We start from the raw sequence: 27,510 nt of genomic DNA on the forward strand, positions 1-27,510 counted from the left end.
CAGCTACAGGTGGGGAGGAGAGATAGATAGAGCCAGTTTAATGGATGGGGATTATTAGGAGGCCATGACTGAGAAATCCAGTGGAAGGAATTTAGCCAGGACACCGGGGATACACCCCTACTCTTTACAGAAGTGCCATGGGATTTTTAATGACCAGAGGGAGTCAGGACCTCGGTTTAACGTCTCATCCGCAGGACGCCGTGGGGCCCGGTGCAGCCGCGCCAGGTGCACCCCACTAAGAACGGCCCTGCATACAAAATAACAGCTGTTCCCCGAATCCACTGCTGACACAGGTAGTCTACTCACACTGCACTTATAGTGTGATTCAGGTGCGCTTCCGAGTGAAGCGCGTCAGTGAATGAGATTTATGATTTTAGTTTGACTGGAAATATTGTACAGTATAACAATTAGCCAATATAAAACAGTGATTGAGCATTTACAGCTGTCAAATAATGTCGATATGCAAAAGTGTTATGATCCGGTCACTAAACCGTTAATTCACCACCAGAGGTCATCATCCACAACACAGTACACCCTGGACTACATTTCCCATGCTCTATTGCACCAATTGCATTCACCTGATAACAATCACACCATGCACCTGAGACCAATCACACAGCACAATCATCAGACACGCTTTATAAGCATTGGACTTCCGCTCACACACTGCTGAATATTGTTCTGCACATATTTCTCTCCTAGCGATACCAAGCCATTCTGTGTTTGTTTCCATAGTCTTGTTTCTAGTTTCCATAGTTTTGTTTCAGTTTTTAGTTTCCATAGTTTTGTTTCAGTTTCTAGTTTTCATAGTTTAGTCTTTTTTTCTTTCCTTGCCCTGTTACTCGTGTTTTGACCGTTTTGCTCTGGATACTGGATTACCCCTTTTGCTCCCGTGTTACGGAGCGGTCTGAACATATTTACACATTGCATTTTTGATTTTGGTTGCGCATGCGCACCACTTATACACACCCCTGGGAATATGCGAAAATGTTTACATAAACTGTTTGGGACATTCAACTTTAGTGTGTTAAAGATTGTATACTTTATGTTCCCTCCCTCCACAAAGCCTCCTCCCCATCCATGAATGAAACACCTGTTAAAAATTCCTCTGTGCACTGCCTCCAAAATACTCCTACTTAAACACAAGCACTCCTACAAACTCTTAAAAACATAACTTTCTAAAACGATGTAGTTACAGAAGATTGAAAGGCTACTGAAGAAATGAGCTAAAAATAATTCTCATAACAAATTATAAAATTATCCATAAACAGGATCAGACTGAACTCTTACAGGCACATAGTACATTTTTGCAAATTCATAAACAATAATAATACTTAGGAAACCTGTCTAAGTATTAATTCATAATTTATACGAGGAGATATAACAGTCATGAAAGAGAATCATTTTCAAGTCTTACAACCTTTTAATTTATTTGTTTAATCAATGTATTATAATTGATTGATAAGTGAAAGGACCCTAATAAGAACCAGATCAGATAAACGCAGTAAGTAAAGCTGTTCAGGGCAGGGTCTTTGAGTTTAGCAGCTTTTATTTCACTGCACTCGCACTGATTCAGAGCTATAGGTGTAACGTTTACGAACTATTACAGTACCATAACTATATGGTAAGATCCTCAGATGGTAAATACTAGCAAAGAATGGGAAGACGGTATCAGTGAAGGTGGTTGTGAATGTGTGTAGATGTGTGTTAGTTACAGGATCAGAGAAAGACACTGTTCCTCTGTCACAGTCCAGACAAACTCTCACACGCTCAAGATCCTGTTCAACAGGGAAACCAGACGGTACACACAATCCATAGCACACACTCCAGACATCAGTATTAAAGAAATCCCGTCCCTTCCTTTGGTTTGAAGCTGTAGTTACTCCAACACTCCAGAACTGATTCTCTTTAACCTCCACATCCCAGCAGTGTGTTCCTGAGTTAAAACCCTCTGAACCCAGAACACAGGAATAATAGTCAAATCTCTCTGGATTATCAGGAAGAGGTTGACTTTTTAATAAGATGTCTTTCACACTGGTCAGATCATCAGACAGGATGAGATGTGGATTTGCAGTGTTTGGATCCAGAATCACAGGAGCTGATGAGACACAATCAACAGCTGCTTTTATTCTGATGTTCATATAATGATCAAGAGTGAACTGAACACACATTATGAATTTTGACACTTGTCCTGTTGATCAAAAACATACATTTTTTAAATCTGTTAATCTTCCCCCATGAATCATTTCCAGTGTGTGTGTGTTTGTGTGTGTGTGTGTAAGAGCTCAGATCTTCTCCAGACTCACTGTTCTGGACGATGTCCTGCATCTTCTTCCAGACTCTGAAGGGCAGGTTGCCCAAGTAACGCGGCACATGAATCAAAGCTCCAGAAGGCATCTGTGGATCCGGCTGTGATGAGATCTGGACTCTGTAAGAACATTCAGGATCAGAACTGCAGTGGCTTTGGTTCAGAAGCAGAGAGAGCAGAGACAGCAGCAGATCACTCACCTTTCCATTGAGTCTGGAAACTTCTGCAGAACAAACACACAGCTAATCATCAACAACTCAATCAATCAATCAATCAATCAATCAATGATCTGAAATCAGACCTTCAGAAAGCAGACATCACTGTCTTTCATCATCTCCTCCGTGTCTTTGATTGTGTGTGAAAGAGCTTAGATGTGTGTGTTGATCTCCTCCAGCTTCTCCTTCATCATCTGCTTCTTCTGCTCCTCTTCCTCTCTCAGTGCAGTGATTGTAGCTTCTTCTTCATCTCTGAGAAACTGATGAAGCTTCTCAAACTGCTGTTTAATCTGACGCTCCGTGTGATCAGCTTGAGACTGAAATAAAATCACATTCACTTTATCTCAAACACACATCAACACAACACATCATTCATGATAAACATCAACAATTGTGTAATGTAAACCAACCAAGATCTTTTTTCAGATAATATTCAGATTTATGTTTCTTTAGTTTTTATAAATCAATTCTTATTTAAAGCTTTTAATTTCTTAAAAATAAATAAAATGAATAATAATAATAATAATAATAATTTAATCCCCATAAATGGCTGAATTTTGTCTGATCTGAAATTAAACACACTGGAGTAACAAATAATGGCTTCTGAATATTCAGCTTCGCTATCACAGAAATACACTTGCATTTTAAATTAGATTGAAGCAGAAAACTTTTTTTTTAGATTACAATAATATTTCATAATATTACTGTTTTACTGTACTTTTTATCAGATAAACGACTGGAAAGTGGGCTTCTGATCTTAATGGGTACACTATAGTGCTGATTACTTGCCCTATTTATTAAAACAGGGATTTAACAGTAATAAACTGGAATACATCAACAAATCCGTATAGTTACCTGTACTATAAATGATCCTACACTTGATTAAAATGTATTTTACTCCTGATTCTGTTTCCTTACCTTGATGTGTTGAACTGTTTTCTCAAACTCTTCTCTCATTTTCACTCTTTGAGTAATTTTAATTCGTAAGGACTTTAGTGTTGTTTTGAGCTCCTCCTAGAATTTATATAAAAAAAAAAATTGTTATGTATTGTTGTTTACATATGAATCAAGAGACATGTGTGACCCTGGACCACAAAACCAGTCATAAGGGTCAATTTTTCGAAATTGAGATTTATTCATCATCTGAAAGCTGAATAAATAAAGTTTCCACTGATGTATGGTTTGTTAGAATAGGACAATATTTGGCAGAGATATAACTATTTGTATATATTTGTAATTACTAATCAGTAATTAAGTTTTAATATATTTACAGTTGGAAATTTACAAAATATATTCATGGAACATGATCTTTACTTTATATCCTAATGATTTTTGGCATAAAAGAAAAATCTATAGTATTTTTAGCTATTGCTACATATATACACCCAGTGACTTAAGACTGGTTTTGTGCTCCAGGGTCACATCTGTCTTACCTTGTATGATAAAATGGCTTCACTCATGGGTCTGAATGTGTGATTGATGTGTTTCTGTGAATCTCTGCACACTGAACACACCGGCTGTTTGTCCTCCAGACAGAAGAGATTGAGTTTCTCATGGTGTAAACTGCAAGAAGGCTCTTCAACAGAGCGTGAATCCATTTTCACTGTTTGCACAAGCTTTAAAAATCGAAACATTTCTTCCTCATTGCTACTTTCAAAAATGAATAATCATGAGAATCACAAAGATCTTCTGTCTGTTTTTAAATAAAGTCCTCAAAAATCCAATTTGAAAGTGTTTGTTTTCACTCTCCATTGATTGCTGCATAGATTCCTATCTGATTACATACAGATATTATAAAAAGCCTCAGAATGGAAAGAAGTGAGACAGTCTCTTCCTGGTAAGTGTTTTAGGAGGGTGGATCAGTTTAGGTATGTTGTGCAGCAGGTCAGACAGTAACACCAGCTGCATACAGTGAAAATGACTTTAATAGGATAGGTTAACTGGATGCAGCACAGCATGGTTTGAAATCTACAATTTAAAGTTTGACCAGTGACTGGTCATACACAAGGTCTCAAGAACAGAGTGATGGACTTTTTATTAATAATCAAAAATAAAACAAAACACTACCCTGAAGGGAAGAACACGGTCCTGGATCCTTGGACTTGTAACCCGAAGGTTGCAGGTTTGAGTCTCTGTGCTGGCAGGAGTTGTAGGTGGAGGGAGTGAATGAACAGCACTCTCTTCCACCCTCAATACCCATGGCTGAAGTGCCCTTGAGCAAGGCACTGAATCCCCAGTTGCTCCCTGGGTGCTGGATATATAGTTGCCCACTGCTCCGGGTGTGTGTTCATGGTGTGAACCAATTCTGAGTATGGGTTACTCATAAATGTCATGACTTTCAAAAAGAACATGGTGGTATCCTCACTGTGAACATATGCATCGCTAATCTTTCCCTTACTGTCATCACAACTGATATTCTAACTAATGGAAAATTCATTTGAAAATGAAGTGAAACTATTCTGTTAGACCATTGAATTATACATGTGTGCATGTGATATAAAGCTCTGAGAACACACCTAAATGTGAAGAAAGCCACTGGAATGATGCCTCACCCACAGTGACGTGATTGTAAATTGGACACATCATTGCCATCAAACCCTATAAGCAAAAATACTGTACGGACAACAAAGCAGTGAGTAGGCTAGAAATTTGTCATAGTGGAAAAGGTAAGTTCCACAATATTTTAAGTGCGTTTCATTATTAGTTAAAGTAGAAACTAAATTCTTAGTTGTTCCTTCAAGTTGACTGTCAATTTAACGTGTTGATTTTGCATTTAATTGTAATGAAAATACTATGAAATCTCTTTTCCAAAAATACATATGGGCAAGGCATAAATTAATGTTTTTATCAACTTGCTCAACAGAGGATTCACACGCAAATGCTGCAATGGAATCATCTAAAGAGCAAACTCTTTGCTTTGTCTCATGGAATATATGTGGACAAAAAACCCCAAACATTGACCAGTACTCAAAAGAGCTAAAGGCAGAGATTTTCTTTTTGCAAGAGACACGTATTGGACCTGAAAGTGACATGCCTTTAGAAAAGCCTAAAGGCTGGCAATCTTTTTTTACAGTCTATGATTCCAAAAGCAAAGGAGTTGCCATCCTTATAAAAGATGGTGTACCTTTCCAGTACATAAGCCATGATGAGGATTATAGTGGGGGGTATGTCGTACTCTTCTGTCGTCTTCATGGTGAGCTGTTCACTCTAGTTAATGTGTACAATCACAAAGATGACAAAGAAATGCTATACAGACTGCAGGAATACTTGAGGGAAGCAGCTGAGGGTGTGCTTGTGGTTGGAGGTGATTTCAACACCGTTCTTGATCTTAGCTGTGATCGAACATCTAAAGCAAACACAGTACATCATACACCACAGTGGGGCCCATTTAAAAAATTCACTGCCTCTCTAAATCTTATGGATACTTGGGCATACTTCCACCCAACAGTCAAGGCATTCACATACTATCAAAAGGACAGTTATTCTAGAATAGACATGTTTCTTCTGTGTGAAGACAATTTGGAACGAATAAAACATGTCAAAATCCAAGAAGCTAAAAGGACTGAGGATCAAATAAAGAGTGGTAAGAAAGAAACTGTTCAAGATCATTTGCTTCTACTGATGTGTCTCAAAGTGAAAGAAGTACCAAATGTTGCTTCACAATTAGAGAAATTCCATGAACCAGACAGAAGAGCAGGAAAGATTAATGGTGCAGAGATACTGAGTGTGATCAAGTCTTTAACTGACTCTGGCCACAAAGGTCCTAATGGCAAAAGTGTACAGACATACAAGAATTCCTGTTGTCAATTTACAGAGATCTTAAAAACATGTTTCAACTCTTTTATTAAATCCTACCAATTGCCTCCAGATTTCAAAGCAAGTAGCTCTACATCAGATGGCAGAAAACATTTCAATGTGGATTATTTGATTTTCACTATGGTTCTGGCCAAACGCCTCAATGTGCTACTGGAGGCATTCTCAGAGGAAAGGAGTCAAAAAAACACCTGTGATCTGTGTTACTGTGTGAAATTTGCAGAAAAACCAAAGAAAATCAAATGGACCTTCTTAAAAAACAGCCTCTTATACCTACTCGAAAAGTGCAATAAAAGCAAAGTGGAAGAAAAGCAAAGTGCAGAAAAGACTCAAAATGAGTCTCAAAAAAAGAAGAAAGGGAAACAGAAAACATCTAAAAAATCAAAAAATATCAACACTCTCCTTAAAGGTTTAATTCCTATGGAAACAGAGGAAAGAAATATGTTAGAGGATATTATCCCAAAAGCTTCAGATGACTTCAGAGAGCTACAAGAAGGCTGTCCACTCACTAGGTCCATCCTCGGTTTGGTCCTGAAATATCTGGAGCTCCGTATAAATGAGAAATATGAGAAATACACAGCTCATGTCTGCCACTCTAGACAAGTTGTAGTCATATATGAAAACAGTTCTCCTGACTTGAAATGCCTGTGTGAGGAGTCTGGGATTGAACTAATATGTTTTCAGCTGGGAAATCTCCAAACCTGTGAAAACCCTGTTCATGATTGAATTTATGAATTTGTAAAAATGTGTCATTCTAGTTGTTTGTCAGAGTAATATATATATTGTTAAATATCTCGGCAAATTTATGAATTGAAAAATGAAAGCAAAATTTTTTTGTAAACAAATTATTATCTATTGTAATATATTTGTCCACAGGTCTTGAAAGTGTTTAATTACATGTTAAATTGCAGGATATATACTTGGATGTTCTTATATTGTTGTATACATTATCATGTATTGTTTTGTTTTATAAACTCGTCACAATCTTCTTCAGAATTATTCAGTGTAATTGAGATTTGTTTAGAATAATAAAGTGACAATAAACAAGATTTTAAATACTGGTTTTCAGTTTTGTTTAAAACATTACACTACATACATAAACACCTCAGATTGTTGAATTCAGTACGTTAATTACAGGAAATAATTATATTATAATCAGATAAAATTACATTTTCATTAAAACACAACATTTTCAATTCTGGTGAGTAAAATTATTGAATGAATTAAATGGGTGGTACTGATTCATTAAGGCCTACTGTTAAATATGTGGCATATTTAAGCATTAATAATAAAGTTACAGCAGTCCATTGATCATTTCAGTGGATGAAATTAAAATACCAAACCAAATTGACAACTCCAGTAAAATAAATCCTGCGTTCCAAATAAAAGAGCCAGTCACAAATTGGAACAGTCACTGCCTCTTTACATGAAATTTGGGTGCCAAGTCCTGTTCCTGGAGATCAAATTGTTCAGTTCTGTTCTAACCTTGCTCTAACACACCTTTAATTATCACGCGTTCCTGAAGATCAGCTGATTAATCAGCTGGTTCAGTTGTGTTTGATCTGGGTTGGAGCTGAACAAGCAAGCTTTCATGTGGACACTGGTTTTTATCTAGTATCTCATATTTATCTATATTTTTAATTAATTTATTAGCAGGATTAGATTCAGCAGTGATTTTCTGTTGTTAGAGTTTAACTGGTAACTTCCTCAGATAGGCTATTTTATCAAGATTACGAAACAATGGATAGAAGTGTCAGTGAAGGTGGTTGTGAATGTGTGTAGATGTGTGTTAGTTACAGGATCAGAGAATGACACTGTTCCTTTGTCAGAGTCCAGATCAACTGTCACACGCTCAAGAACCTGCTGAACAGGAAAACCAAACCTTTCAGACACTCCATACTGATCATACTGCACATTCCAGACATCAAGTCAAGGCACCTTTATTTGTATAGCACTTTATACAATACTGATTGTCAAAGCAGCTTTACAGTGTAAAACAGGAAAATAACTTGTCAACAATGGAAAAAACAAAAACAAAAAAACAGGTAAAGTCAGTTCATTGATGATTCAGTGATGTCATCATCCAGTTCAGCTCTCTTCCAATAGTGTCTGTGCAAATAGTCAAGCGTCCCCAACTAAGTAAGCCAAAGGTGACAGTGGCAAGGAACCAAAACTCCATCAGTGAGTCCGTCGAGGTGATGAACTATTCGCAGGGGATCTGTCTCTGGGGCTCATCTAGTTGACATGGTCTCCGCTGACTCTGGTCTGGATATGGACTGGATCTGGTTGCTACAGTGACCTCGGAATAACACTAATAGTAGCGTAGATGCCATTCTTCTTATGAAGTAGCGAGTACATCGGGTGTTATGGGAAATGTTCCAGGTACCAGTTGACATAATTAATGCAGCCCAACAATATTTGAACATATTTGAATTATAGCAATGTGATAGTGTGTTATGTGCATGCCAGTCTAAAGAGATTGGTCTTTAATCTATAGATTTAAACTGAGATAGTGTGTCTGCCTCCCGAACAACGCTAGGTGAAAGTGTGAAAACAACGGTCCTAGTACTGAGCCTCGCGGTGCTCCATGCTGCACTTGTGATTCCATTAATGCCAACATAATTTTGTGGTCTTATCAAATGAATGTTATGGTCGATAGTGTCAAACGCAGCAATAAGATCCAGTAGAACTAATAGAGAAATATAACTACGATCGAATGAAAAGAGCAGGTAATTTATAACTCTGATGAGAGCAGTCTCAGTATATGATACGGTCTAAATCCTGATTGGAAATCCTCAGAGATTCCATTTCTCTTGAAGAAGGAACAAAACTGAGAGGATACTGCCTTTTCTAGTATTTTTGACAGAAAAGGGAGATTTGAGATCGGTCTGTAATTAACTAATTCTCTAGGATCAAGTTGTGTTTTTTTAATGAGAAGCTTAAAAAAATGCCAATCTGAATGTTTTGGGGACATATCCTAATGATATTGATGAATTAATAATATTCAGAAGAGGATCTATGACTTCTGGAAGCACCTCTTTTAGGATCTTAGATGGAATACGGTCTAACATACATATTGTTGGTTTTGATGATTTAACAAGTTTATACAATTCTTCATCTCCTATAGCAGAGAATGAGTGAAATTGTTCCATCTGAAGCAATACTGTGGCTGACGGCTGCATGGTTAGAAATTTATCTCTAATAGTATTGACCAAAACTGTGTCGTCATAATCATCATCATCATCATAACTACTCTGACAAGTGAACCAACTTCACATAATATCTTATTTCATCTATATAAACCACAATGGTAACACTGTATGCAAATTAATTAGTTGCTATATTTCACATGCCATTTATATGCTATATTATACAGCTCAATAAATCATATATTTTTGTCATTCAATGAGTTGTGCTCTGTCTGCCTGAAAAGAAATGATTACATTTCATTTTCTGGAAAACACTTGTCAATGATCAAACGGTAATGATAAATCATTTTACATACCTTTTTTTTAATAAAACTAATTTTTCCCAGCTCACATCGGGTTATTAAATTAGAATTATTACTCACTGAACACACAGTATTATTATTAAACATGTTTTGTGACTAATAAAATTGTAATCATGTGTATTTATTATAAATGACCTTGCAGACATAATATTAAATTCTGCTCATGGATGGTTATTTGCCATTTAGTGCCTCAGACTCTTGTAACAGAGTAGAATTTTGTTCCCATTTGTGTCTCCCTCTGTCAAAGCCTGGCTGAGGAAGCACAGCGGATCTAAATGCTTTAGTGAATAAAACAAAAGCGAGAATCCAACATGAAGAGTAAACGTAACAGATATGCACAAACAAAACCACACCAAAAAAAATTAACAAACTAAAGAGATGGATATATTTCCCGAGAGAACTAATGATGAAAATAAGGTATTAAGCAAGTTCATTTCTAGAAAAAATAGGCTCCAGGATAGCCAACAATGGTGTCCTATCTCTTTTTGTTTCAGTTTAATTTTCAAGAAACAAAAAGAGAATGTGACACTCTTGTTGGCCCTCCTAAACTGAAGAATCCTTAAGCAACTGCCTACAGTTTTCCTATAAATGTCCTTGCTTAAAACTTATTTGATGTTTTTCTCGTTACTCACAACTCAGCACCATTTCTCATAACGGATAGAAACTATTACAGATGAAAAATGAAGTCAGTGAGACGATCACAACTATTTAAGGTTTGTAAAGCATATGTGTTTTCATGCATTTTGGGGAATTGCATTTTTAACAAAAGGTGGATGTTTAAATGAGAATTGTGTTTATGGCCTTTAGTCTCATTTAGAAGAAAGCTCATTCTGTGAACAAAAACTACATTAGACTTTAACTAAAAGCTATAACAAACACTTGCTTTGAAGCAAGAAAAATATACCACTGTACATTTTTATCACTGATGGAGTTTGGGTTTCTTGCCACTGTTGCCTCTGACTTGACTTTTTAGTTCTGCCATATTATTGACATGAGAAGTGAACTGAGATAAACAGTTCAAGTAATATATTAAAATACATTTATTTCATACCAAGTATAGTTTAATTACATTAATGTATTTGCTGACATATCACTCAAGACTGAATGATTTTAAAATTACAATTAAATTTTATTTGGAGTATTTCTTAATATTAAACCTAAAATGTGTTTTAATGTCACTATTGATGAGGATTGTTTGATCTTTGAATCACTGACAATGAACAATGACACTATTGACTTTATTAGAGGGGCTATACAGCAGAATTTGTCTCATTTTTGCATCAGTGAAAAAATATTTTCAAGTTTGAAATGAACCTGTTCAGAATGACCGTGTATGTCAGGGTTTTAGGTGGAAAGGATTTTTGCACAAGATATGCATCATCACTCAAGAATGCTTTCTCAATGATCTGCTGTATTCTTGAGTTACTCTCTAATGTTTTATATGATCTTAAACACTACTGAAACAAAGAGTTTGTGCAATTCTGACATGGTTAACAGTAGATCTACATGCCACCCCATTCAAATGTCATTTTAAGGGGTATGACTTCGATTTGAATAAACAAGATTAATTTCTTCCATAACCATCATCATCATCACCACCACCACTCCGAAAAGTGAACGTCTCATTCCATGTCAATCACAATGGCAACATTGTATGCAAATTAATTAGTTGCTCTATTTAATTTTTAATTAGTACACATTCATACTGATTATATTCATACAGCTCCAAAAAAACTACATATTTTTATAGGCCTATTTTAAATAAGTCTGAATAGGAATGTTGGGAGTTTTCCATTTGCAAGAAGGCAAAACAGCAGCAGTTTTTAATAAGTCTGCCAAAGTTAAACCCAGTTATGGGCTTCTGAAAACCAGAAATATTATAAAACTGTTTCTCTCAGTGTATAATCTTTTCTCGGATTATTTATTATTATTTTTGTTTTTATTATTATTATTATTATTATTATTATTATTATTTATTATTATTATTATTATTATTATTTGAAGGCATTACTGGTTCCATCGAGTTTGCTCATCGTCCTGCTTCATCTGGGTGTTCAAAGCACTGAGAGGGATGTGAACCCTGGTGCCCTTGCTAATATCTTCAAGTATTTTGCTGACAAGTAAGTGTACTGTATTTGTACAGTTCAGTAAATTAAAATCAACATACTAAATCAGTAAAATGCATGTTAAAATTGTTGCATGATGTAAAGATGCATTCTTAGTTTTTTAAATTGTGATAATGTTAAATTGTGAACATTTTATCTCTGCAGTGTCCAGCCAAAAACCACAATGCAAAAAGATGCTCAATATGCAATAGCAATCTCTGTTCTACGTGCTCACTGTACAGACGTAGATGCTGATATCCAGAATGTGTTCAGTAATAAAGATGCAAAACATGTCAGAGATGAGCTCAATAAAGGACAGAAATGTTTACTCTGCACAGACTCACGCAACGTCATTGCTGCAAGGCCAAATCTTACCACAAATGAACATTCTGAGCATGTTCTGCTCTATCCTTTAGGTGAATCTCCCATGGACAAACTTCTAGAGCAGGCAGATCAGAGTAGCTGTGTAGTTTTCTATTCTTACAACTCTCCTTGTGTGAAAACATGCATGCATGGGGAAGACAATATTTTTAATGGTCTTTTAAACTGGATAAACACAAGAAAAAAAGGAATGAATGCATTTGTCTTTGAAGAGATCTGGCAGAAGGACAGAAAGAAGAATCTGGCAGAAGAATTTCTAAAGATTAATGCGGTAGTGCCTCTTTATCGGTGTAAGAGAACCAGTGATGAAATGGAATGTTGGAAATGTGTGGAAAATAAAAATGTGAATACTAACTGTCTGCTTGAAAATAAATAAGTAATTTTTTTTATTTTCTAGAAAATGCTTATGTCAGTGATCAAAGGGTGGCATTTTAACAAATCTTTCTTTAAACGCCCAGCACACAATGGGCTATAAAATAAAAAAATATTCAAGAATGATATCTGATGTATCATTCTTGAGCATCTGTTCTGTGCCTAATTAAATTAATGATGTATCCCTTGTGGAACCACCATAATATTCACTGTAAAATGTACGTAAACTTTGGAAACAACAATAAATTCTGCTCATACATTCACTCTTGAATGCTTCACACAATATTTAATTTTTTATATTTACATCTGATTTGTTGCCACTAATCTGGCAAACCCAATTTTTATTTTTCCTTAAAAAAGCAGTCACCAGCAGCTTAAATGATTACAGACCAGTTGCACTAACACCAGTAATCATGAAGTGCTTTGAGAGATTGGTCTCACAGCACATCAAAACCAGCCTTCCCCCCACCGTTGAGCCACACCAGTTTGCTTACAGAGCAAATAGGTCTACAGATGATGCCATCACGATAGCCCTTCACACTGCACTCAACCACCTTGAACGGCAGGGAACCTATGTAAGAATGCTCTTCATAGATTACAGTTCAGCGTTTTATACAATTATCCCAGACATTCTAATCAGCAAATTATCTGCACTGGGCCTCTCCCACTCCATCTGCATATGGATAAAGGACTTCCTCACAAACCGCCCACAAACTGTTAAGCTTGGCCTTCACCTCTCCTCCACCATCACGCTCAGCACTGGCTCTCCAAAGGCTGTGTATTGAGCCCTCTACTCTACTCCTTGTACACATATGACTGTACTCCCACTCATCCCACCAACGCAGTCATCAAATTTGTGGATGATACCACAGTGATTGGACTCATCTCAGGAGATGATGAATCAGCCTACAGAGATGAAGTTCAGAAACTAGAGGAGTGATGCTCTGTAAACAACTTGTCCCTGAACACCTCTAAGACAAAAGAGCTCATTCTGGACTTCAGGAGGCGTCATACTGAACCAGCCCCACCCTACATCAATGGGGAATGTGTCAAAAGGGTTCACACCTTCAAATTCTTGGGAGTACACATATCCAACGACATGACTTGGTCTGCTAACACCTCAGCAACCATCAAAAATGCACAACAATGGCTGCACTTCCTCAGAGTGCTCAGGAAGAACAACCAAGAGTGTAAGCTGCTGGTGTCCTTTTACCGCTCTACCATAGAGAGTGTGTTAGTGTACTGCATTTCAGTGTGGTACTCCAGCTGCACTGCAGCAGACAAGAAAGCCCTCCAAAGAATAATCAACACAGCCCAAGAAAAATCACTGGCTGCTCACTATCCTCCCTGGAAAGCATTGCTCACTCCCATTATCTCTCAAGGGCCAAAAACATCAAGGACACATCCATCCAGAACACCACCTGTTTAATCTTCTGCCCTCAGGCAGGCGGTACAGATCCTTAAGAGCAAAAACCACTCGCTTACAGAACAGTTTCTTCCCAGGTGCTATCAGGACTTTAAACTCATAAATGCACTAATCCCAAATACTATTCCAACCACGTTATTATTTTAACTTCAGTCACTTATTTCATTTAAATCTCTTCTGTCTATACTGCTGCTATACAACATGCAACATACAAGATATACAATATTGTACTATATGCAGTATGTCAGTCTGCAATACCACTGTCTGTACACTAATGTCAGGTGAAATTACCATATCTGGTTTCTAAATGTGAAAAACTATATATGCAGTAAGGTGCAATAAAACATGTGCAATAATATACACCATATGTCAATTGTGCAATACTATATCTAGTCACTAAATCTCTACAGGTACTCACTCCATTTAAATTGTACCTTGTCTAAACATACTGTGCATATCAATGTGAAGGACAACGTGCAATACTATAAATGGTCACTTTACTCAGGTTGCTCAATGTGAATATCACGACTCAGTCACTTGTTGTATTTATTTGTAAAATTGTACTGTACAGTCTTATAGTCTAATTTATTGTCTGTGGTTAAATGTTTGTTTTCCTAACACCAGTCAGGAGAAGTGCTCCTAAAAAATACAATGCAGAAAAATACAATGACAATAAAGGTGTTCAATTCAATTAAAAGCAACATTGTATTAATCTCCACCAGAAGTACAGTAGTTCACTCAGTTATGTTTTAATGCTTTACAAAAGCCCAGCATTCAACACATAGCAAAAAATGTCTGCTGCTACTCTGCTCTTGTTTTTCACACATTTGAACTTCTGAAACAAAAGTTGAGTGTGATTGAATACTTGCAGCATGTGGCTCATCCTGTGGCCTCACTAGTGATTGGTAAAAGAATATATAATATAATATAATATAATATAATATAATATAATATAATATAATATAATATAATATAACATAATATTAGACATTTTATTGTCTCAAGAAGTTGTGGTTTAAATCATGCTGTCACATGATATGTGGTTTTTGGTTCTGGATAAATCCTTATGACCTCAGAAAAGGTAAATCTGAAAATCTCTAAAAACCTTGCTGCACCTTGACTAGAGTTCATGCCTTATGGTAAGTAGCTTGAATTCATTTACAGTAGCTTCCATTCAGCTCCATTCAACAAGATTATTTTCACATTCACTGCAGCTTATAAATAATTCTACCGATTGTCTTAGTGCTTCACATTAAGAAATGCATCAGACATGGACATATACGGTTACCGCTAGATATGAAGATCAAAATCCCTCCTGAAGAAGCACAGTTTGCTGAATGCACCTGTTTTCCCTGATGAAGCAAGGATGCCATTTTCTATGTCTTTCAGTTTTGTTTGTATATGTTTTGTGCATGTGTCTGTTTGTGTTTGGTGCAGGTTCATAAGAGCTTCATGATTATTATTACACAAATATTTTTAAAGGTACACTATGTAGCTTTTGGAGAACTGTGTCGAGCACGGTAAAAGTCTTTGTCTTTAAGGATATATTTTGGGCTGAGAAAAATTCAGAACATCTTCAAAATAAACTTCAAGAAGATTGTGGCTCCACTGTACTTGAGTGAGAATGAGTGTAAAAGAAGGCAAACCCCCTAATTATCTTCATATTTGTATGAAGCCATCACAACAGTTAATCAAGTTTGTGGGAAGTCGTGGCCTAATGGTTAGAGAGTCGGACTCCCAATCGAAGGGTTGTGAGTTCGAGTCTCGGGCCGGCAGGAATTGTGGGTGGGGGGAGTGCATGTACAGTGCTCTCTCCACCTTCAATACCACGACTTAGGTGCCCTTGAGCAAGGCATCGAACCCCCAACTGCTCCCCGGGCGCCGCAGCATAAAATGGCTGCCCACTGCTCCGGGTGTGTGTTCACAGTGTGTGTGTGTTCACTGCTCTGTGTGTGTGCACTTTGGATGGGTTAAATGCAGAGCACGAATTCTGAGTATGGGTCACCATACTTGGCTGAATGTCACGTCACTTTCAATTAATTTAAACTTAGGCTATATTATAAAACATATTCATGTCTTTGGACGCTATAGTGTAAGCTGTATCAATGTGTGTAAACGATATTAGTAGCACAATTGAAAATAAAATCAATAAGTAGGCTTATACTGTTTTCAAACGAATCTTGTGACAAGTAAGTTTAATGTGTCATTAAAAAAGATTGTACTTGGCAAGTGTTTTTCTCCACATTGTTGGTGAGCTGGCGTCCTCTACTGGACAGTTATTTCTACATTATTGGGAAACCATGTACAATTCATATTAAATGTTCTTCTCCGTGCATCTACAATAAGATTATTTTATTACTACTCCTACACTTTACTGTTGAACGTATACAGTATTTTCTATATTTTTTTATCTACATTTTTTCAAAGCCCTAATGTCCTTTAATATGAAATGACTTAAATAGCCAAGTTGATTGTAGCTACGTAAAAAATTTAAGGCAGCAACATTTTTTTTTAACGAGTCGATCATATGGGATTTTTTTTCTCTTTTACTTCTCTTTCGCTTTCTCCGAGGTTTATTTTTACTTTGACATGCCCATTTTGTTTACGCACTCACCGAAAACCAGAAGTCTTTAAATTCAAGAGAAATGAAACATTTTTCCCCCACTAGTGATGTAACCTCTAATAGAGCCACACCGCTGTTCTTTGGGCCAAAGCACATCATATTTGAAGTGTATTCCTGTCAAGGTAAGAACTTAATACGATCCAAAAAGATGACTTTATCATGTTGTCTACTTTTATAAAGAAATCTTATACAATTGTGTATTATTCATCTGTGTGTACAGAGCGTTTCCTGTAACGGACTGTGATTCTCAGAAGCATCCTAAGTTGATAGTATAGCCTACTAGAGTCAATGCTTTTGGAAAACCCGTGAATGAACTGCTTGTATAAAAATCTTTCTGGTCTACTGACATTTGTTATGACATCCGCTTCAAACATAACAGTGCAAACTTTCTTTAATTCTACAATAACTAAATCCACTACACCAGCTAAAAGGAAAGCATACATGTGACTGGAAAGAAAGCGATGCTTCGTTTCCCGGTGAACATGTGATTCTCTGAAAACATGTGGTTTTCAGCTCTTTACCACCAACAATAGAGATCAAGTGAAAGTGAAACCCGTAAACAACTTAAGCGACAGGTCGTGTTTTTTTTTTTTTTGTGTGTGTGTGTGTGTGTGTGTGTGTATTGATTACCGCAATGAATGCAGTTGAATGCATTTTTAGCACCATTTTAAACTAAAAAGTATTTGCTTGCTTTCGTTGTATGTAATTAAAGCATCATTATAAAAGTATGCAAGTTATTAACTTTTTAAATTTCTCATTTTAAAATCTAGTGTTTAATCATGTCTAAATAATTATTCAAAAGAAGAACTTAATAAGTAAGCAGGTATGACCTGCAATATTCTAGATATATTTAGTGAAGAGAAATACCTAGTGGGTAAACCATGGCATTACAAATGAAAATTTCATTTTTTTTTTCTGACCACAAAATGACTGTAATTTGCCTCTTTGCTTAGGAATTTAAAACCCTTTTCTCTATTTTAACCTTAAATACTACACAATTGTAATACAAGTAGTAGAAATATTAGGAATTTATGGTCCATTAATCACTAAAAATTATTATATATATATATATATATATATATATATATATATATATATATATATATATATATATATATATATATAATTTTTAGTGATTAATGGACCATAATTATTCCACAAATAGTATTTAGTACAAAAAGATCTCCTCAAAATATTAAATAAATATTATTGAACTAAAATATGCACAACACTTATTTAACTGAAAAATAGTTAAGCTGTATGTTCACATTATAAGTAAGCAAAAGACCTACCTGAGGGTTAAGAAAACCAGAATAAATATGATACTGTGTATGTCATCAACGTAATAATCAATGCATAATATTCTGTACTGTTTACCAAAAAAATTGCTGCAAATACTTGTATCATGAAGCTGCCGTCTGTCCTACTTGAACCCATTCAACTGTGTTGTGCGCTGTTTTGTTTGGAGAGCTCCATGAACCACGTGACCATGTGGCGACGCCGGCGAGATCAAAGCTTGTTTTTCAGTGGCTCTGGCTTTAACTGAAGCCTACATTTTATGGTTTACAGCACATTAAGTGCGCCAAAATGGTATTTTTGGTTTGAATTTAGTATTAAAACTTACAAAACTTGAAAGCTGGTGCTTTGTTTAACATTGCAAGCAGAATTGCCAATTTGGCGCGAGATTAAGGCTTGCAGCACACTAGACGATTTTCAAATCTTAAACGATTTTAAAACCATGGGAGACCGCAGACATAAAGACAGTTCAACCAATTTTTAGCCTTATAATCCTCTGAACGCACACACTAGGTCAGTGGTTTTCAAACCTCTCCATGAAGTACCCCAGCATTGCTATCTTGTATGTCTCTCTATATCTGACACACCCACTTCAGGTCTTGCAGTCTCCACTAATGAGCTGATGAGATGAATCAGGTGTGATAGATGAGGGAGACATACAAAATGTGCAGGGCAGGGGGTACTCCAGGACAGGTTTGAGAACCACTGCACTAGATGATTCGACCAGACCATGAGACCACACACTTGTTGATTGTAGGATCGATTTCAAAGTGACACGTGATCTCACAGACACTCGAGATCAAACTTGACAAGAGAAAAAAAATAGAGGACAATCAACATTGTCAGCTGGCTCTCCTGGTGTGCGTTCTGTTTCACAGTGAGAAGCAAAGTATAAAAAAGAATATGGGTGATGTTCTCTGCTTTCATGGTATGTTTGTGGCTGCCAAGTTTCAGCTACATCCAGTAGGTGATGCTTGTTCGATCTCATTGGCCATCGCCGGTATCAGGTTAAAGGCAGCCTGATCAAGAGTCAAAAATATCAGACATGTTTGATATTTACAATTTGAGTTCCGTCTCGATCGGGAGCAGATAAATAATTGTACTAATGACACCACACAATAGAGTATTTTTTGGACAAAAAATTGTTTGCTACAAGCCGTGTGTGCACTTTGGATGGGTTAAATGCAGAGCACGAATTCTGAGTATGGGTCACCATACTTGGCTGTAGGTCATGTCACTTTTACTTTCACTTTTTAAAGCAGAGTCAGTGTCGCTTTCAGTTAGAGTTACAATTTGATTTTCTGTTATAAAGCAGCTCTCCTGTGGTGCTACCCAGACAGCAACATAGTGTTGGCCCAGATCCGGCCCACATCTGGCCCATGTGAAATCCATGCGGGCCAGATCTGGGCCGAAACTGCTTTCTGTCTGGGTAGCTAATGATAAAATCTTTTTATTAGTGGAGAAAAAAAAAAGAATTAAAGTGATAGTTTGGTTTGCAGGGATGAAAGCTTGATCTAGCTCAGGACTGTTTTGATTATCATAACTCTATAAGAGAGATTTTGTTGTGAATAAAATACTTTAACCAAAAATAAGACGTCTCATCACTTACCTTTATTTTGTTTCTTATTCATATGACTTAAAAGGAGATGTTAGGCTGAATGTCATTCAGTTACTTTTTCATATAGCTAAATAAATGTTGAATTAGAATGTTCATTTTGTGTGCCAAATATATTTTTGTATAAATTGTATAATAATTGAAATGACATGATTTTCAAAAGCTTAAATGATTAACTTTATTTGTTAGAATATGTATAAATCAATATTTTAACTAATTGCAATAGCTGAATAATCAAAGACTACTGATTCATCAGTGAAATAACCGATTAGTCAATTCATCATTCTAATAACCGTCAGATTAATCGATTGACAAAAATAATAATTTGTTGCTGCCCTAGCCGACATATGCTTGTCTCTGGGAACTTCTGGCTGAATCCGAAATTGTCCCCTATACCAGCGGTTCTCAATTCCAGTCCTCGCAACCTCCTGCTCTGCACATTTGGTATGTTTCTCTTATGGCTTCAGACGTTTGTTCTATTCGAACATAAGTGCCCTGCGAAGTGGAAATCACAGGATATTCCACCATGACTCCAGTTCGAAGCGAACGTACACTCACCTAAAAGATTATTAGGAACACCATACTAATACTGTGTTTGACCCCCTTTCGCCTTAAGAACTGCCTTAATTCTACGTGGCATTGATTCAACAAGGTACTGAAAGCATTCCTTAGAAATTGCAGTTGATGGCGATTTGTTGGATGCACATCCAGGGCACGAAGCTCCCGTTCCACCACATCCCAAAGATGCTCTATTGGGTTGAAATCTGGTGACTGTGGGGGCCATTTTAGTACAGTGAACTCATTGTCATGTTCAAGAAACCAATTTGAAATGATTCGAGCTTTGTGACATGGTGCATTTTCCTGCTGGAAGTAGCCATCATAGGATGGGTACATGGTGGTCATAAAGGGATGGACATGGTCAGAAACAATGCTCAGGTACGCCGTGGCATTTAAACGATGCCCACTTGGCACTAAGAGGCCTAAAGTGTGCCAAGAAAACATCCCCCACACCACTACACCACCACCAGCCTGCACAGTGGTAATAAGGCATGATGGATCCATGTTCTCATTCTGTTTACGCCAAATTCTGACTCTACCATCTGAATGTCTCAACAGAAATCGAGACTCATCAGACCAGGCAACATTTTTCCAGTCTTCAGCTGTCCAATTTTGGTGAGCTCGTGCAAATTGTGTAGTGTCGTGTCTGCTGCCATGGATCTTAGGGATCACACTCAGTCTTGGGGTTTTGTTTCCAGAAGATAGACTTTATTTCAGAGAGAAAAGAAAGCCGAGATGTTCTCTGCGAGAAGATCTCCCGAATGTTATGTGGTATCTCCTTATATACCATATACAGGGCGTTTCCAATATTCCATAATTTTCCTTAGGCTTACAATTCGATCCCTAGAGAGAAGGGGCCCCCTATTTGGTCTGGTAAGGAGAAAGACCCTTTTCCCAGATGTGTTTCTCATCCCTGGACATCCTGGCCACGTAGGCATCATTTTTTTTTATACTAAAACCATAGGATTATAATGGAATAATAACTATTGACATATGTGGCTAAATTCACCTTAATTATACTTGATTGATAAAAAATCTTATTAATAAAAATCTCCCACAATTGTAGCCTCTTTTTCCTATTTGTAGTGGAGATGAGTGGTACCCGGTGGGGTCTTCTGCTGTTGTAGCCCATCCGCCTCAAGGTTGTGTGTGTTGTGGCTTCACAAATGCTTTGCTGCATACCTCGGTTGTAACGAGTGGTTATTTCAGTCTAAGTTGCTCTTTTATCAGCTTGAATCAGTCGGCCCATTTTCCTCTGACCTCTAGCATCAACAAGGCATTTTCGCCCACAGGACTTCCGCATACTGGATGTTTTTTCCCTTTTCACACCATTCTTTGTAAACCCTAGAAATGGTTGTGCGTGAAAATCCCAGTAACTGAGCAGATTGTGAAATACTCAGACCGGCCCGTCTGGCACCAACAACCATGCCACGTTCAAAATTGCTTAAATCACCTTTCTTTCCCATTCTGACATTCAGTTTGGAGTTCAGGAGATTGTCTTGACCAGGACCACACCCCTAAATGCATTGAAGCAACTGCCATGTGATTGGTTGATTAGATAATTGCATTAATGAGAAATTGAACAGGTGTTCCTAATAATCCTTTAGGTGAGCGTATATGTTCCATTCAAAGTGCATTGAAGTGTGCGAGACGTGAATTTAAATTGTATTTATTTACAGAGGTATATGATGTCATACTTGTCCGTGGGTGAAGAAGTTGCACAGTGGAAATCCATGAATGAATATTCCGAAGTGAAGTAAACTTCAACAGATTTCCCCTGCTAATGGAGTAGGGAGCAATGAGCACTGTGTAGGGACCATGTAAATCAGAACACAGTTCATGCATGGAGCTCATTTCTAACGAGCTGATTATCTGAATCAGGTGTGTTAACAAAGAGATACATGTGTATCTGCAAAATTTGCAGAGCAGGGGGTTGCGAGGACTGGAATTGAGAACTGCTGCCCTATACCCTCCCTGTTTGTCTATTGAATATTCATCATCTTGAATTATTATTAAATGCTTATGGAATCATCTTTGTCTCCGTGCACCTGTCATCCACAAGAGTGTGACACTCATTCACTATTCCCTACATTAGTCCACTAGTACAGTTTACTTGAATGAGTGAATGCTGAACGCACCGGAAGTGCTACCACTTTTGCAGAATTTGTGCTTGCTCTTTAATAACAATTAGAAATTTATTAGCAAACTGGCAGCTTCAGTATTAATGAAAGGATTTATATTGAGCTCTGTCATGGACACTATATATAAACCTTACTTAAACAGTTTAATAAGGAATTAAAAATGAATGTATACCTGTATTATATTACGCTGTATGCTGTGGACCTCCGGTTTGTAAAATGAATAGATGATTCACGCACTCGTATTCCCAAGCTTCTCTCATATTATTTTTGACCCGATGAAAAATCTTGGCAATATCCATGATTTAACTTCAGTGAAATATGGCATTTGACAAATATTGTTGCTTCTCTTGGCGAAACAGCTCTTATTTCAAGACAGAAGTCAAAAATCACTGGAAAGAAATGGCAGAATCAGCAGCGAGTCGGTTTGTGGATCAGTTCAGCTGTCCAATCTGCTTGGATGGACTGAAGGAGCCGGTGACGATTCCCTGTGGACACAGTTACTGTATGAGCTGCATCACTGACTGCTGGGGCCAGAAGGAGCAGGGGTCGCCATACCGCTGTCCCCAGTGCAGAGAGAGCTTCAGTCAGAGACCTCTACTGAAGAAGAACACTCTGATAGCTGAGATGATGGAGACGCTGCAGCAGACGGCTCTACAAACAGCTGCTGTGGACTGTGATGTCTGCACTACAGAGAAGAGCAGAGCTGTAAAGTCCTGTCTGCAGTGCTTGGCCTCCTTCTGTCAAACTCACCTGCAGCTTCACTATCAATCTCCTGCGTTTATGAAGCACAAACTAGTCGAAGCCTCCAGAAACATTCAGGAGAACATCTGCCTCAGTCATGGGAAACTTCTGGAGATTTACTGTCAGGACGACCGTCAGTGCATTTGTTGTTTGTGTACTGATGATCATAAAGGACACAGTGTGGTGTCTCTGGATTCAGAATGGACTAGTAAAAAGGTAATATTGACGATACTAAAAAATTTATAAAATATTTTAATAATAACTGTTATTGTTGTTGTTATTTTATATTACCTTTTTTTTTTATTTAGACAGTCATTTCAATTCCCCTTGTTATGCCAATTTACCAGACTGGAAAGGGGTATATTTTTGTGAATTATGGTTTTATTAATTTTGTACGTTTACATCCTTAGGAAGAGTTAAAGGAGACAAAGGTGTTGTGTCAAAAGCTCATCCAGGAGCGAGAGAGAGGGCAGCGGAAACTCAGTGGAGCTCTGAAGCTTCTTACAGTGTGTTTTCTTTATGTCTTCTTTAGGTTTAAAGTTTGTTTGACACAGAAAAGTAGATAGGTAGACAGTGACCAATGGGTTTTAAGGTCCAAAAATGATTAAAACGTGCTATAAAATTAGTGACAAACAAATCATCATGTTCTTATTTTGTAGCCTGACAAACACTTGTTTACTGTCAGTTTACACTGAACAGAAACAGCTTAATTTGACTGCTTGAACATTTAGAGAACTTGCTAAAAATTGCTCACATTAATTGCATTTATTTTGGTTAGTGTACCAAAACGAGTCACAACGATGATCTGCATGATCACATCTTTCACCAACAGAGTTCAGCACTAGAGACCATGGAGGACTTTGAGAAGGTCTTCACTGAGCTCATCTGCTCTCTTGAGAAGAAACGCTGTGAGATTAAAGAGCGGATCAGAGCTCAGGAGAAGACTGAGATAGATCGAGCAAAAGAACTTCACAGACATCTGGATCAAGAGCTGACAGAACTTAGAAAAAGACAAACCAAGATCGAGAAGCTTCTGATTACTGATGATCAGATCCATTGTCTGAAGGTAATAAAAAGAATTTCTAGGGCTGTGCTGGTCAACTTAACAACCGCCCCACCACAGTGTCCGAGTGGTACACCAAAACATTTTTTTTTTTTTTTTGGTTTGTGAATGCTGTTGAATAGTTTTATTTACAAAATAAATAATAGGTTTGCAATTAAATGTTACTTTGCAAACATGGAACATGCATTGTTTTGCAATCTGCTTACCTGTTTTTCCACAAATTTAACAATGTTCCATGAAATATTACATTGCACATGGAATCTCTTGTTTCTTTTGCCAAATTTTCACTTGTGTCTCACCTATTTTTGTAGGGGATTAGCCTATAAACAATTATTCCTTTCATTTATTTTGTTTCTTTTTTAATTACTATATTTGAATCCTTTACTGTAATAAAGTTAAAAAAACTGTAGGAAAGATACCTTTTTACTTTCATGTCAAATTCTATTTAATACAGTTTGTGCTTTTTAATTAAAGCATGTCAAAATTATTTGTTTAGCACATACAGTATTCCACACATGCCAGTATTTAGTTTAGCTTTCTTTGGCAGGGTAAAATCAAATGACTTGAACCAGTGGAAGATAAAATTTCAGACCTTTTACCACAACTGTCACTTGCTTAAACTTTGGGAGAAGACTTGTAGATATTGGAAAAGAGATGGCCTCTGTACATGCTCGTGCCTACGGTTTCCATGCCAAAACTCAAAGACATACACCACTACTGACCCAAAAGCACAAGAAAAATCAGCTCCAATTTGCTCAAAGAAGTTTTGGTATTCTGTTCTGTGGAGTGATGAGACAACTTTTCGGTTCTATGGATCAGCGCTGTGTCTGGAACTGGGAACCTGCAGTGTGTGGAAGGCAAGATGGATTTATTGCAGTATCAGGAAATCCTAGGAGAAAACACCATGCCGTCTGTGAGGAAGCTGAAAGTTGGGTGTCACTGGACCTTCCAACACAACAATGATCCCAATCATACTTCAAATTCCACCGAGGCTTGGTTGCAGAATATTCTACACTGACCATCACAGTCACCTGACTTGAACCTGATAGAAAATCTCTGGTGGGATTTGAAGAAAGCAGGTTGCAACACGTTAACCCAAGAATATTACTGAACTGGAGCCTATTGCTCATGAGGAATGGGCTAAAATTCCTCTGGAGCGCTGCCAGAAGCTGGTGTCTGGCTATGCATCTCATTTGCAGCAGGTCATAACAGCAAAAAGGGCGCTCCACTAAGTACTAAAGATGCTTGCCATGGAGGTGTTGAATAATTTTGAGACTGAGCAATTGCAATTTCGATTACTTTTGTTTAATTGTATTTACTGCAAACAGCTGAAAGTCTGTTAATTTTACCAATAAACCCAATTTGCAATGGGGTTGAATACTTTTGATTGCCACTGTATATCCCCACACACTACACCAGCGTCACAGCCCTAGTCATTTCATCACTGTATACTACCATGTTTCTGTACTAACTCACTGTTTCACATTTGTGTTATTGTTTTTTTTTTTTTTTTTTTTTTTTTTTTTTAACATAACAAGCAGTGCTGTATTTTTCTCATTTCAGAGCTGTCAGTCTGCGTGTCCTTTGCCCACATTTGAAAAAGTTCCCATGATTCAACACACTCTGTTTTTTAAAGACATTTCAATCTCAATGTTTAAGGAGGTTTTGGAGGACGTCTTTCAACAACAAACAGCCAGAATATCCAGAGAAGGTCTGAATATTTTGATATGTCATATTGCCATTCATACTCTGTAGGGTTAAACCAACAAATTGACCGTATGCATGTTTTGTTTTGACTCTTCAGTGTCGAATGTCTATGTTACAAACCCTCCAGAACCAAAGACCCAAAATGATTTTTTGCAGTGTAAGTGTGATCGAAGCAAACACTTATTAATTGATAAGTATCAGCGGATAAAATGTGTTAAAGTGTGACCATTTTGGAACCAAAGTGTATGTTGTTCAACATTTGTTTTTTGTTCATTTCTCCTTCTCAGATTTCTGTGATCTTCACTTGGATCTAAACACTGCACACAATCACCTCAAACTGTCAGAAGACAACAGGAAAATATTATCTTCAGATAAAGCTCAGCAATATCCTGATCAACCAGAGCGGTTTAATGAGCGTCCCTATATCTTGTCTAGAGACGGTTTGTACGGTCGCTTCTACTGGGAGATCGAGTGCAGTGGGGATGAATGGGCTGTAGGAGTTTGTTACAGTGGAATTAGACGTAAAGGAAGCACTGTTGACTGTGCACTTGGCTTCAACAAAATGTCATGGAGACTGGGCTATTATCTGCATAATTTCAGTTTCATTCATGATCAAGAAGAAGTTCCAATCCCTGTTACTTCTAGAGTAGGAGTGTATCTGGATCACAGAGCAGGAACTCTGTCCTTCTACAGAGTATCTGACAGAATGACTCTCCTTCACAGAGTCCAGACCACTTTCACTGAACCCTTATACCCTGCGTTTAAGGTTGGATACTGTTCATCTGTCAGGATCCTAGAGCTGAAAAAAGACCAAGTATCCACCCTAAATTGCAAGGCGAATGAAAGCTGTCTTTATGAACGTGTGAGATATAATTTAACGGAATTTACACCATAAATTAACTGAACTATTCATAAATGCAAGAGGTCATTATGATGTATTAAATGGTTATGCTCTCATTTATCATGATTTAATAATTTTAAGAAAACTATTTTTAGATTTATTCCATTGGTTTTTGAGGTAAAATTACCTACCTATTTTTCTTTATTTTAGAAAATTACCTATTTTCTGTTTTTTTTTTTTTTTTTTTCTGTTTTAGATAACAGTGTTTTGAACATTTATATTGGATGTTTTAGATTTAATGAATTTTATTTTATTTTAAAAGTGGGATTTGTATACAAACAATCGATCTAGATTTGAATGATGGTTCTTTTCATTTCAAAGTCAAATATGATTTTTAAGCCGTTGAGGTAATAAACCCTTATTAGAATTGGTGCATAAAACCCTCTATCCCAATTTTGCTTGTGTTTTTATAATTTAATTTTAAAATTATTATAATTGATATAATCATTTGTTTATGCTACATTTCAGACATCTTTATAACATGTAGGCCAATTAAGTTCAGTCATTTTAATATCAGTTCATAGTCTTTTATTATTATGACATACCTTTAGCTAAAAACAAGTATATAGTTTATAGAACTGTACTGTGCGTGTAATTCACATGTAATGCATTGACTGAGGTTTTGTAATTTAATTTGTCTGTCATTATTCAGTGATTTAACTAAATTGTCAAAATATATAGATTCATATAGAATATTTAATTCAACATTTTACATTAAAAAAATTATCCAATGT

At 36.9% G+C, this 27,510-nt stretch overlaps 3 protein-coding genes and 1 pseudogene across 3 annotated transcripts; 3 read left to right on the forward strand and 1 right to left on the reverse strand.

The window, feature by feature from the left end:
- Nucleotides 1-1,392: 1,392 nt before the first annotated feature.
- On the reverse strand, nucleotides 1,393-4,329 carry LOC109065308 (annotated as a pseudogene).
- A 704-nt stretch (nucleotides 4,330-5,033) lies between these two features.
- Nucleotides 5,034-7,371, forward strand: LOC122138931. Its single transcript, XM_042734431.1, has 2 exons — nucleotides 5,034-5,189; nucleotides 5,387-7,371. Exon 2 carries the CDS (start codon nucleotides 5,410-5,412, stop codon nucleotides 7,060-7,062), a length of 1,653 nt encoding a protein of 550 aa, XP_042590365.1. The 5' UTR covers nucleotides 5,034-5,189; nucleotides 5,387-5,409; the 3' UTR covers nucleotides 7,063-7,371.
- Nucleotides 7,372-9,796: 2,425 nt separating this feature from the next.
- On the forward strand, nucleotides 9,797-12,944 carry LOC122138962. Its single transcript, XM_042734684.1, has 3 exons — nucleotides 9,797-10,560; nucleotides 11,852-11,967; nucleotides 12,118-12,944. Exons 1-3 carry the CDS (start codon nucleotides 10,528-10,530, stop codon nucleotides 12,707-12,709), a joined length of 741 nt encoding a protein of 246 aa, XP_042590618.1. The 5' UTR covers nucleotides 9,797-10,527; the 3' UTR covers nucleotides 12,710-12,944.
- Nucleotides 12,945-16,722: 3,778 nt separating this feature from the next.
- On the forward strand, nucleotides 16,723-27,169 carry LOC109079624 (tripartite motif-containing protein 16-like). Its single transcript, XM_042734363.1, has 7 exons — nucleotides 16,723-16,876; nucleotides 22,724-23,321; nucleotides 23,516-23,611; nucleotides 23,938-24,171; nucleotides 25,732-25,879; nucleotides 25,973-26,032; nucleotides 26,163-27,169. The coding sequence occupies exons 2-7, from the start codon at nucleotides 22,764-22,766 to the stop codon at nucleotides 26,768-26,770; spliced, it is 1,704 nt and encodes a 567-aa protein (XP_042590297.1). The 5' UTR covers nucleotides 16,723-16,876; nucleotides 22,724-22,763; the 3' UTR covers nucleotides 26,771-27,169.
- The last annotated feature ends 341 nt before the right edge of the window (nucleotides 27,170-27,510 follow it).

The sequence above is a fragment of the Cyprinus carpio genome, chromosome A3 (genome assembly GCF_018340385.1).
Source record: "Cyprinus carpio isolate SPL01 chromosome A3, ASM1834038v1, whole genome shotgun sequence".
In the NCBI taxonomy this organism is placed as follows: Eukaryota; Metazoa; Chordata; class Actinopteri; order Cypriniformes; family Cyprinidae; genus Cyprinus; species Cyprinus carpio.